Consider the following 13,068-nt stretch of genomic DNA (forward strand, 5'->3'; position numbering starts at 1 on the left):
CTGGTGATGGATGGAAGAGGCAAGATGTGGAATCAAGACTTTTGAGCCCTGGCATTTGGCACACCGACATTCAACAGTGCAGGCCGAGGGCTTATAAGAAAAATCTTTGGCCCAGGAACGTATTCTCTGTTGAAATGATCCACAACCCTGTTTGGCATACCCTGCCTTGCATACGTTCCTAAAGGCCTTCATCAGGAAAAACAATCAAACAGTGCAGACCACTCGCTGAGGAGTCACAGAGCCTGTTCACAACCACGTTCAGTTTCACATAAAAGAATCAGGAGTAAAGCTTGGTCAACGGACATTAACCTGGAGATTTAAATACTCCTTCATTGCTACCCCCCAGTGTTGGAACCAAAGCTCAGCATCATACTAGTTGGATAAGCAACTCAGCAACCTGCAGCATTGTCTGAATATGGCTATGGCGAACAAACAACTCTACCGAAACTCTTCAATCATTATGCAGTGCAGCCCTGCTGGTCCAGACAAGAATGCACACATAGCTCTGTTTAATCACCTCGGTTCTGACCTGCACGATACCCTTTGGTTTCAAGCACCTCAATTCTATGGTGGCGAGGCTACTACTGTTCCAATGGCAGGATGCACACAGAATTCTGTCAAAGACCACAATCCTTGTCTGTACCACCCTGCGGTATGCCAAACACATACTCCACTCTGCCAGCGCACCTCAATCCTGACCTGCATTCCAGCCATGGAGCACAAACTTAACTCCTCAGTGTATCATTAACCTCGACCTGACAACGCCCTTCACTGTTTTGACCACACTCTGAACCAAGGGCCCCCACAGAAGAGTGCAGAAAATGGCGCTGAACATAAGCTGTATCTGCAGCTTCCTCTTCAGGAGGATTAACATCTTTAAACAAGCACTGGCAATACCTGTAGGTCTGGCATATAACTAAAACTGCATTATCAGAGCCTGGAGAGTTTAGGTATCATCATGCATGCACTCCGGCAGTCATTGTTGCCCTCAAGCAGCCATTCATCCACCCACTGATTCTTCCATTCGTCCATTTACTCATTCACAATAAAACCTACACAAACACAACAAGCACATTCAAGATACACAAACTGAGAAAAAAGAAAACATGCTGCAACTAAACATGGTGAGCGTATGCTTGCAATATTACGCATAGCAGCAGGAGGCCATATTGCTCAGATATTGTGTTTAGTGTGTAATTGTTTTGAAGTGCCAACATACCTGCCAATTTAAAAAGCAACATATTGCCCACTTTGGAGCTGTAAAATAATGAATGATACACTATGCACAATCCAAATCCACATTTACCACTTAACTAGAACTACCAGTAAACATTATGATGGTTGGGTCATACTGAAATAGTATTGTGCATAGTGCATCATTGCTACATTGATCCAAGATGGCCGACATGACACTTCTAAGCATAGCAGCAATTTCGTAAGAATATAAAAAGCTTACACTCCGGACAAAACATTCCAAAATGGCATCCCTGATAAGACACAATGGCCACATGGGATCCATGTAACACAATACCTGTCACCAGGCTTTAGTGTAATAACAATCTACCGTAAAAAGCCTGTTGACTTTAACACAAGCTTTTCACAATAAATAAGTGAATCCTACAGTTTTTTCCACATAACTTTTCACAATAAACCCATTAGACCTATAGCATCTGACTTAACTTTTCCTAATTAACTAACACAGCCTACTGCCTTATCATTGGCTTGCCACTATAAACAACATAGTCCTACTAAACGGTGTGTACAATTTCCCACACAGTAAACATCAAGGAATACAGTCATAAAATTACAAATACAAAATAGAAGTTGACAAAACAGTAAATTATACCCTTTAAAACTTCCTAATAAGGATCCTTTAACCCAAGGGTATGTCAAAGGGGGGGAGGGTATCCAATCCCCTTCCCTACGATGGTATTCCCAGACATTCCATGCGGCAAAATATCTGTCTACAGGCTTTAACAGAGTATAATCCACCCTCAAAAGCCTATTGGCTTGTCACAATAAATGTGCCCGGTCTACTGCCTTTGTCATAAGTTTTCATAATAAACAGATCTAACGTAGGGCATCTAACATACATTTTTCCAATTAAATAATCAGGGTGGTAGCTATTATAACTGACTTGTCATTCTAACCAACTCAGGCACACTGAATTGAATGTAAGCTTTCACAAAAGACAACCATAAACGCATACAAACACCAAATTGCAAATATACAAAATTACAGTTGGCAAAACAATATTTGGTGGCTACTTCTACCTACAGAGTCCTCACCTTTTGAATTACCCCAGGGGCCAGAGTGGATCTGAACTGTTGAGAAATCTCTTCTGTGCTGGAAGGTGACTTTGCCTCCGTCTTGATGTCTGTTCCTTCCTAAACATGACATCAATTATGAAATGTCTGACCAATCGGAGCTCCAACATTAGTTCACTTTTTTCTGCGCACTTCTGGAGTTGCTCTCCGTTGATTTTTTTTATGTAAAAACCTTTTTTTTTTTTTTAAAGTGTTGAGAGCATGTCATCTGGTGTTTAAGCCAAAGCATGACTTCATGCTTTGCAAGAAAAGCAGCCACAAAGTTGCTTATGGAGCATACATGATGGGTGTCAATTGAGCTCCCGGTCTAGGTCAAAGTCATGCTTGTCAGCTTCTTCCAAATCGTCTAAAGTCAAAAGGCGGAAGCACAAGAAAAAGTACAGGGAGACTACTCCATGCCAAGACCCTATACTCTATTCAGAGCTAGGTCAACTCCTCAACACCAGCAAAGTCTTTCACTGAGCCAGGGGTGGCTGACATCACTCCGGTGGAGGATCTGGCACTGACCCTGACAGCGGCCTATTCTCCAACACTGGTTACCGCCCTAATGCCAGGACTCCTTCCAGCATAACCAGAGTTCCTGGCACCAACCCTGCATAGTTCCTTGCTTTTATACAAGTGATGATGGCACTGCTCTGTGGCACATAGTTTCCATCTGGTGCACCTTTGAGTACCATTGATCCAAAAAGGCTTCTGACTGGGATGCCGCTGGCTAGTACTTCACCAGTGCCAGCCAAACCTTGACGGTCAGCTCAAGGCTCTCACTTGGCCAGACTGCGACCACAACAGCATCAGAGGATCAGCCACTAGCCCTTCCACCAACACCGAAGTTTACACCAGCGCTGGCTTCTCTTTCTGAATACTGCCTCATACTAAGGCCATGCTGATAAGCTCAAGTCATCAAAAAAAGACTAACAAAGGAGGCACGGTACACAGATAACTCTCTGCCCTGACCTTTGTCCAGGAATGCATACTGGCACAGGTTAGCAAATATCTTCGGTTCAGACTCTGACCATTTTCATACAGCACATATGGTTCCTCATGACGATGACAGCAGCGAGGCAGGTTATTTGCTCTCTCCCACCAAAATAGGTACTTAGCCCTTCGAAACGCTAGTGGCCTCAACACCTTTCTGAGTTAAGAGACGGAATTCCCCTTGAGACCACTGTCTGCAAAGGAGGCTTTGTTTGCTGCAGTCATCAGAAAGGCTGCAGAGACACTGGAATTGCTTCTTCCATTGGAGGAAACCCAGTTGATTCTCTTAATGGAAATCCTCCAACCTGACATGGCATCTCTATAGCCTTTGTCTCTCTTTAGCGAGGAGCTTAAGATGGCCTGGGCCAAGTCAACTTTGGTACCATTGGTGAATAGACTGATTGCTTGACACTACAGGCCAGCACCAAGGGACAGAGAGTTCTTATCCATTCAACCTTCACCCGAAAGCTTGGTGGTACAGGCTTCGTCTGTGTTCCAAAATGAACCCAGATCTTTTCCAACTATACCACCCAACAGGGAATCCCAGAAGCTTTAGACAATGGGGAAAAAGTCTTCTCTGCAGGACGTCTGACACTTGGGTCAATGACTGATACCTGCTTGCTGGCTAGAAACATCCCTTCACAGTTGAAGATAGCGCAGCTGGTCGTGCCATCCTAGATCATTTGAAAGATAACTTTTCAGGGGTAGATTGAGGTGGACAAGACGGAGCAAAGCCGATCCCTTGAGTGGCTCATGACACCAGCACCACAGAGTCATCCGTAGCACACAGAAGGCAAATCTAGTTTCGCTCAACAGTGGATGTCCAAGCAAGGGTAATAGATCTGGAATTCAATGGGTCTCGTCTCTTGGATGACAAGACAGACTTGGCCCTTGAGAGGCTTAAAGCAGGGCAGCTAAGGCTTGTTTTTCGGGTTTGGCTTCTCCGGCCCGAGACATCCATAGGGAATGCTGATGGTTTCTGAGCTACTCCAAAGGGTTATGATTTCACCAGCACCAACTCTACTAGCCAGTCCAGCAGCTGAACCTGTTTCTTCCACAGTACAGAGGCTGTGGCAAATTCAAGGGTAGGCAAGCCTTGCAGCCACCCTTGGCTCTGGCACCAACTGGAAAGCAACCTTAGTTTCCCCTAGATGGAAAAGTATGACAGGTTGGGAAATGGTGCTGTTGCAAATATGGGCATTGGAGATTTAACACAGGATAATAACAATCCAACCTTACAGCGTTTTGGTTTATGTATACATGTTTTACAACAATGAATTCAGGCCTAGTGCCTTTGTGGTAAAGAAACAGATTGGACCTATGGCATCTTACAAAGATCTTGACAAAGGAACCACTGAAGCCTACAGCCTTCCTCACTGGCTTGACATCGTAACCAACTCAGGTTTAGTAAACTCAGCATAAGCTTTCCCACAAGACAACCAGTTCAATTCCATTCAATTACATTATTTGGATAAAAACACATCCATAAAGGGACAGACTAATACAATAATACATCAGAAAACAGTCAGTCAGTTATAAATTTGCAAATACGTACACCAATGTTAACTACACCGTCCCCCGCATCCGCAGAGCCACCGCCGGAGGAAGATCCTTCTCCTACCTGGCAGCCAAGACATGGAACTCCCTCCCCATCCACCTCCGGACAACGCAAGACCATCTCGCCTTCAGGAAGCAACTCAAGACCTGGCTGTTCGAGCAGTAGCGTTCCCCCCCCCCCCAGCGCCTTGAGACCCTCCGGGTGAGCAGTGCGCTATACAAATGCCTATGATTGATTGATTGATTGATTGATCCTGGAGCTGCTCTCATGTGAGAGCAGCTTCAGGATTGGACGCAGGGCAGGCTGGGAGTCTGTGACTTCCAATCGAAGAAGAGAGGAGAAGATGAGCGTGACGAGATGGAGGGCAGCAGGTAAATATATATATTTTTTTAACATTGGTCCTCTTCATCCCCCTTTACACCCCTCTGACCCCCACCCCCGCCCACCCTGATTCTTTTCCATGATACAATCCGCGGCTGAATGCAGCACTCCTTTTTTTATGCAGTTTTACATAGCGCAAACTCAATGTGAAGGTATTGGAGTGATGGAGCAGGTAAAAGCAAAAATGTGTATATAATACCGCCTCTATTTTGCATGAAATTTACTTATGTAATCATTCTAAATATTAACTTGTACTAATTTGTGTAAAGTGGTATGACTAACCAACAATTGCACCTTAATAAACACGAAATACACGTGGTAATAAAATGCTAATTGCATGGCAAATAATTAAATGATTAACTGTGGTACGCAAACTAACTTTAGAATGTGGTGAAATAGTTAATTGCACGATTCATGTTGCTTTTTTGATGGTTTGTGCTTCCAGTGCTGCAGAATGGTGAGTATTATTGCTTTAAATGTTGCTACAATCTAGGAAAATACTAATATACATTGGGATTAGTGTGGGTTTAAACATTAGAATCTTCATTTCTATATATTAATTACTGTTATGTTTGTTTTTGCTTAGGTTGGCATTCGGGCCTACTAGGCCGCAGTACTTAAGATGGAGTTCTGAAGTTGCCACCGTCATGTGAGCGCGATGTCTACTGCGCAGACTCGGATGGCTCTGGAGATCTCCAACCGACCTCCAACGAGAACCGAAGTGTTCCTTTTCAAGGATAGGACCATAGAGGACTGCCAAGATGAAGACTGGTGTGAATGACCGAGGGGACAATGAACGGCCTGTACAAGAATGCTTGCATGTTGTTACTTCGTAACTTTTGCCTGTGAATTACCAAAAAGAATACAATTGAGAAATGTCATGCCCGGTCTCATGGGAAACAGGCAAACCTGGAAACATTCAAGAGACTTACAAGTTGCAGAGAGTTTAGCCAATCAAAACACTTTCTGCCCCTAATTTGTTGCACATTGACCTAAAAGTAAGGAGAACAAGCATTTACAATGCAATGGTCTCGGCATTGGTAAAGTTAGAGCTATTGGCATTGCTCATGACATTATTTTTGTTTATGTTTTTAAAAAAAAAACATTTAAAGAAAAGGTATTGTTATTTACAATGTCAATAGCTTAATCACTCTCAAATGCGAGACCTATTGCATTTGCACCCACACACAGATCCACCTACACACACACTGATTAAGCTATTGATACAGTAAATACTAATGGCTTTTTTTTACATGTTTTAGAAACAAAAGCAAACCAAAATGTCATGAGCAATGCCAATAGCTCTAACTTTAACAATGCCGAGACCGTTGCATTGTAAATGCTTGTTATTTTAGTGAGGATTAGAGCTATTATGAAAGAGTTTGGTAAAAATTGCTATAGTTTGCAATGTATTAGAAATTGTTTGCAGTTGTGTAGTAGAAGTAGTATTGTTGGGTGAGTTAGTGTTTAGATAGTGTACTATTACATGAGTAATAGTTGTGAAGAGAAAGAGCAAGGTGTGAATAGGAAGTTGTAACTGAATAGGAAGTTGTAGATTCTAAATGGAGGAGTAAGTATTAGTAGGAGAGTGCAGTAAGTATTACTGAGAAATTATAGAGATGTATTATTTATTTTTTTGTAATACTAGTACCTAATTCCATCAAAATGTATACATGTATACATAAGTCATTGTGTAATTACTTATCAGAATGGGCATATAAATGCATGCAAGTACATATAAAACAGTATTCTTTCTTTGAAAAAAGCAACAGTAAGCCAAATGTCATTTGAGATTTTTATTAACTTAAATTTTTATTTTGTATTTATTATCTTTATTTAAAGTTACAAAAACTTTTATTTTTTTTGCATATTGCATAATTTAATCTTCGTCTAGAATTCCGATAATGTGTTCATTTTGAAAGATGATATTTAATGTCTTTGGTAGGTGTGGCATAAGAGCCTCTGCAAAGTCATCAATATCCGCTGGAATATTAAGGTGGTCCATTAAAAGTGGATTGCTGATTTGTACAGATTTTAAATGTTCATTGTCTTCAATTTGTATGGTGATGGTACTTTTTTCCTGAGTAGTATTTTCTAGTCCATATATTGTGATTTGAAGTTGTTCTTGGGGTGGCTCTATTTTCTGTGAAAAGAAAAAAACATTTGTTACGAAACCCATTTTTACTGTATATGCGTTTTTTATTGCTATTTTTGAACGTGCTTTTGAGAGAAATAGAAAAGTGCTATAGATGCTGAAGGAAGTTATTCAAGATATTACTGTGAATTGCATATTTTCTGAGAGGTTGGGAGAGTGTGTGTATGGTTAGTTAAAGGCAAAGACCCAAAGTGCGTACTTATGTGTTAGTACTTATGGAATTTATTAAGGAGGTGTTGTATATTTTTGATGCAGAGTGTTTTGAAACGTAATGCAAGATGAACTAAAGGTGAAAGATATTTAGAGAAATGTATGTTTGTTCAGTGCATTATGTGAAAACTTTGAAATAGAATTTGAATATGCAGAGGAAAGTAGTGATATAGTGCGAATAAATTAGAAGTTAAGTAATAGTTAAGGTAAAAACGAAAAGTGCATTTAAGGAAGTTGTTTAGTAGTATGTCTTCTGAAAAGGTAAATATAGACATAGATAGAGAGTTGGATGTTGTTTTGCTTGAGATGTAGTAATGTATGAAATTGTTGGTATTCTGATTGAAAGTTAGTGCTATATATAAAGTAAGGTATTTGATGTTTGCATGTGTAAGTAGGTAAGGTATAGATAGGGACTAAAATAGTTACTATGGTATGGTTATGGACTAGCATTTTAAAATGTGTGCAAAATGATTAGACCTAAAGATGTAGTATGATATGCAATGTATTTTCCTACATGTTTTGTATTTTGTCGTTAGGCAGTGAGCTGTAGGAAAGGTAAACAGAAAAGTAGTTAGAGATATTCAGAGAGAGTGTTTTGTATGAATGTATATGCATGTATGTAAAGTGTTATAGTATTTTAGTGTGCCATCTATGTGTAGGAGAGTTATGTGTACAATTGCAAATTGTATGTTGAAAAAAGAGCAACTGACGTTACTACGTGTGATATCAAAATGGTGAATTTAATTTGTGTTGTGTTCTAGATGTGTAAGTAAGTCCTTTGTAAAGAATGCATTTTTTGTATTGAGAAAAATGTTATTTTACTTTGTACTTACTTGCAATTGTGTATTTCGAGTAGAATTAAATATTTTCTGGTTGTTAAATTCATGCACTGTTAAATGGGTTATTTTGATATAGCTTCCAAGTTCGATTGGAAAGTCCGCCGCGTCTCTCCATAGTGTTATTTTCACTGAGTCTGTTGCATCGTTGACTGTTATCGATTTTAGTTTTGTTTCTTGTCCTCCAATGAATACTGTTTTTGTTTCTTCCTCCTGTCAAATTTGATAAAAATCATTGTTATTGGTTCTTGCATAGATAGTATACACTTGAGCAGTATCTTTGTTTATTGGAGAGAACATGAGAACCAAACGTTTGTTGATTGGTGTTGTGTATTTGTTGTGTAATAGTGTGTGCTACAGTGTGTACGTTAGAGAGTGTGCGGTAGAGACTATAGTATGGAAGTATATACATGATATAAGTTGTAGGAGAGTGCACATAAAAGAGTAGATGATGATATTCTGTATAGCTATCAATTTTACAAGTGTTGCGAATAATAGTACTAATACTTTACATGTGTTCGAAAATGGTGGGACTGTTCCATGTAATCAACACTTAATAGTGCATTTAGGGTCTCACCTGTATTTTTACAGATTGGTAAATTGTTCTCTCAAATTGTAACTGTAATAGTTAAATATAATTGATATTATAAAAGAAGCGAGTAGAGTTGCTAGGATATTGTATGTGGTGTATAGTAAGTATAGTGCTATTAGCAGCAACATTGTGTATTATATTTGATTTTCTACATCGATTAGTCCTAAATATAGCCTTTAGATGATATTTTTCACTAGTAAATTTTTGTATGCTTGTAGTAGATTGTACTAGAGAGTATTAGAAAAGTTTATGTAGCAATGAATGAGATAGAGAGTGTTAGTTTATAAATATATGTAATACATTGTGGTGTGTGTAAAAGAGGAGTAAGTAACAGTTAGTACTAGAAATGTTTGTAGATAGCATGTGTGTTGTAGTGAGTGTTGTACATAGTTTATAGTAAAGTGTGCTGCTATTAGTGTGTGTTTTAAAGGGTTGGAGTTACCAATGTGTTATAGAATGTATGTTATAGTGGTTTGAAGAGTGTTTTTTCAAAGTGTGTGTGGCAGATAGTGTTGCTGATAGTATGTGGGTTTACTGACTATTACATGCAATCGCTAATTTGCACCCACATTTTTTTTTATGATACGTACCTCAGATATTGTCCCTAATATGCTCATTAATGACCGTAAATTTGCATTCCTTATTGTTTTTATTGGAGAAACTGGCGGTGCAGGCGGCTGTAGCAAATATTCTGCTTCTTGGGTTATTGTTTCCGGGATTGTTAATGGTGGCATTCTTGAAATCTTTGTTTGTTTCGTTAAGATTATCACATTGTTCTTGTTGATAAAATTCCGAATTATAATCCCATTCCCTTCTTTTGTCAGCTTGAAAAAATCATCATTGTAGCAAGTTCCTTTTATTGACCCACTTTCATCAGCAAGAGCAATATGGAATAAAAACTTATTTTCTTGCTTAGCGTTTTTGTAATTTGTTTTTGCAGAGCATTTTACTATGTTTGCTCGTATTGCTTTCTGATAAGGGTTGCTTTCCTCGTGTTTTGTTTCCTTAATTTCTTGTATAGAAATCATCTGCAATGAGAGAAAAAATGTGAGTAGACCTTCTGAATATAGCATGTAAAGAAAGCAAATTTCTGAAAGAAAAGAACATACCAATTGATAATTTCAGCTCATTAAACAGCTACCCATAATGCTTTGTGATCGCTATAGTAGGACTCTAGTATACCAAAGTGAGATACATTTTCATTAACATATATATGGTCTAAGGTTGAATTGTAGTCTGTTGTGTAGTTTTGTATTTTTTGGTGACATTGAAATTGGTTTTGCATGTATTCTAATAGCAGTGTTGCATTGTGCGATACTTGGGCTAAATCTATGTTGAAGTCACCCATTATTATATATTTGTAGTTTGGGTAAAAGCTCAATACGCTAGTCAATACTTGAAAACGTTTTTGCAGTTGTACATGTGGTGGTTTTTATATAATCACAAATAAGTAGTCACAATTTTTTATAATTAATGTAAAATGTCAATTCCGTGCTGTGTTTCATAAATTGGCAAAAGGCAAATATTTTTTTTGTAATAAATAGCGATCCCATGCTTGGTATGCTGATTATGGAATTTATCAAATAGCATCAGATGATAGTGGTCAATATATAATGAATTACTGTTTCCTTCCCTAGTTGTGTTTATTTCAGTGAGACATATAATATCTGCATTCATGATATTTGTGTCGGCTTGTATAGCTTTGTGATTTTTTTGTAGTGAACGTATGTTGTGTACAATAATATTAAAGTTTAGCAGATAATCACATAATTGTGGTACTGATATTTCTAATAGCATATCTGTCCTTAAGCGGGCGATTTCCTCATGAACTTTTGGGTGTACAACTATTTTGTCTTGCTGAAAGTTTTTAATATATATGTTTTCTAATGATTTTGCTCTGCTTAAAGCAACATAATGCAAATGATGTATTTTACTATTGTTAAAATGGATGGAAAGTGGTTCAATAGTTTCTCCTTGTGTTCTATGTATTGTACGTGCAGATGATTGGCGTAGTGGGAATTGCTTGCGTATAATTGTTATAAATTTTTGTGTAAATTGAAAATGTCTAGAGATAGCATGAATTGGTGTCCAATGAGGTGAAATGTTATTGTGATATATGTGGCTATTTTCCTGTCTTGTTAATTTGCCAACATTTTCTTTATCAAAAAGAATCCATATCACATTTGGGACGCTATTGATAGTTTCTACTAATTCAACTATACCTGTAGCACCATTTGTTAAGCCATCGTTAACACTTATATTGCATGTCAGATCGTATCGTAATTTTAATGCAATATACAATATAAATGGCAGGCCCATGGTCTTAGTTGCATCTGCAGGTAATTGCATTAGTATTTTTTTTTTACTATTTCGCTTAGGTCAGATGCAACTGTATCTATTGCGGTTGATGTGTAAACAGGATATTTTGTTATATGTTGTAACAAAACTTCATTATTAATATTATTAACTTCTTTGTTTGTTGCCATTATATAAGGGATGGTTTTGGTAATGTTTTGGGGTGGGTCTAACTCGCGTGTTTGTATTTGTATAATATCGGCATCAGTTTGTTTTCCTTCTCTTAATCTGTTTAGTAATTGAGCAAATGGTAAGTCATTTAGCTGCCGCATAATTTTTGTCAATTCAAACAACTTAAAGTGTGTTTGCCATAAATTTGTACTTACTGGTCTGTATGAATGTCTAGAATGTTCAAATATGTATGTGTCAAATACTGGTTTTAACTGATAAAAATCTCCAATTGCTAATACGGATATTCCACCAAAAGGGAGGTTGGACATTTTAATTTCCTGCAACCTGTTATGTATAAAATTGAAAAGATTTGCCCCTACCATTGATATTTCATCAATTATTAGCAATTTAAGATGCAATAATTCATTTTGAAGTGCACTCCTGTTCTCACGAGTTAGTGGTTTATGAGTTAGCGATTGCGAAACTGGTATTTTGAATGTACTATGTAGCGTTTTACCATGTATGTTATGTGCAGCTTTGCCTGTTGGAGCTGTAAGCAATACATAAATGTTATCAGGATTTTCTCCAGCTTTGGTATTGTAATAGCGTAGTAATGTTTGGTAAAGGGCTGTAATAAGGAAGCTTTTGCCTACTCCTGCACCTCCTGTGCAAAACGTATAGCAAGGTGTTTCTTTTGTTTTTATCCAATGCAAGTGATGGTATATAAAGTTAAGTTGCTCATTTGTAAGATTTTGCATCAAACAGTGATATTGGTCATCTGGCATTATATTATTGGTTAAAAGTTCATCAGTACTTGTACTTCTAATGCCTAAATCAAATGACAAGTCATATAATAGTGGTTCATTCACTTGAACTTCAGGACAAATGTTTTCGTTGGTTTCTATATCCATTGGAGGTATAAGTAATGCGTCCAATGTACAGTCTCCATTAGCATTAGGTGTTAATGGGGTATTATGCCTATTATACTTAGTATGATTAGCGTCAACTATGTTTTGAATTTCTAGGTATTTTTCATAATATGTTTCCTTAGTACCAATAATTTGATTTTCTACTCTCCAGGGATAATAAAGCATTAGCAATTCTCTGCAATAATTTTCAGGGTCATTTTTTTTATTAAATCTGCAATAGCGAATGATTTTCTGTTTTTGGCGCTTTGTATAATCTGTTTCTGCAGTTTCATTTGGTATATTGATTTCAAGTTCTTCCTCATCTGAGCTATAAAAGTTATTTTCGGGGAGGAAATTATCATGGTCTGTTGCATTTTTCTGCTTTCTATTTTTATGATTTTCATTATACATAGATGCATAGTCAGCTAATGTACATGTTTCCAAATCTGTAGGGCGCTTGCTGTACTTTACTATAACATTATCATATTGTATGTGATTGGATGTATCAGGTAACAAATCTATAGTCTCAATGTCTTTTAATAAGTAGGTACGCTTTTCTGGAGGGCTTGTATTAATGAAAACATACGATCTAGAACTTTTGCGTAAAGGAATTTGAAGTATAAGATAGGCTGCTTCTTGCGCACTTATTTCTGTACAGTT

General features: G+C 37.8%; 1 protein-coding gene across 1 annotated transcript; it reads right to left on the reverse strand.

The window, feature by feature from the left end:
- Positions 1–7,120: 7,120 nt before the first annotated feature.
- Positions 7,121–11,829, reverse strand: LOC146856429 (uncharacterized). Its single transcript, XM_085651253.1, has 4 exons — positions 11,716–11,829; positions 9,625–10,062; positions 8,440–8,655; positions 7,121–7,384 (listed from the first exon to the last, which is right to left on the reverse strand). Exons 1-4 carry the CDS (start codon positions 11,827–11,829, stop codon positions 7,121–7,123), a joined length of 1,032 nt encoding a protein of 343 aa, XP_085507379.1.
- Positions 11,830–13,068: the final 1,239 nt, after the last annotated feature.

The sequence above is a fragment of the Triturus cristatus genome, chromosome 4_1, assembly GCF_964204655.1.
Source record: "Triturus cristatus chromosome 4_1, aTriCri1.1, whole genome shotgun sequence".
Classification (NCBI taxonomy): Eukaryota; Metazoa; Chordata; class Amphibia; order Caudata; family Salamandridae; genus Triturus; species Triturus cristatus.

Coding starts and splice junctions, on each gene's coding strand:
- LOC146856429 (XM_085651253.1), bottom strand. CDS start 11,829: ATGTCCAACCTCCCTTTTGGTGGAATATCCGTATTAGCAATTGGAGAT. Junction 8,656..9,624: donor TATTAGGGACAATATCTGAG/GTACGTATCATA, acceptor CAAATTTGACAG/GAGGAAGAAACAAAAACAGT. Junction 7,385..8,439: donor CTCGAAATACACAATTGCAA/GTAAGTACAAAG, acceptor TTCTTTTCACAG/AAAATAGAGCCACCCCAAGA.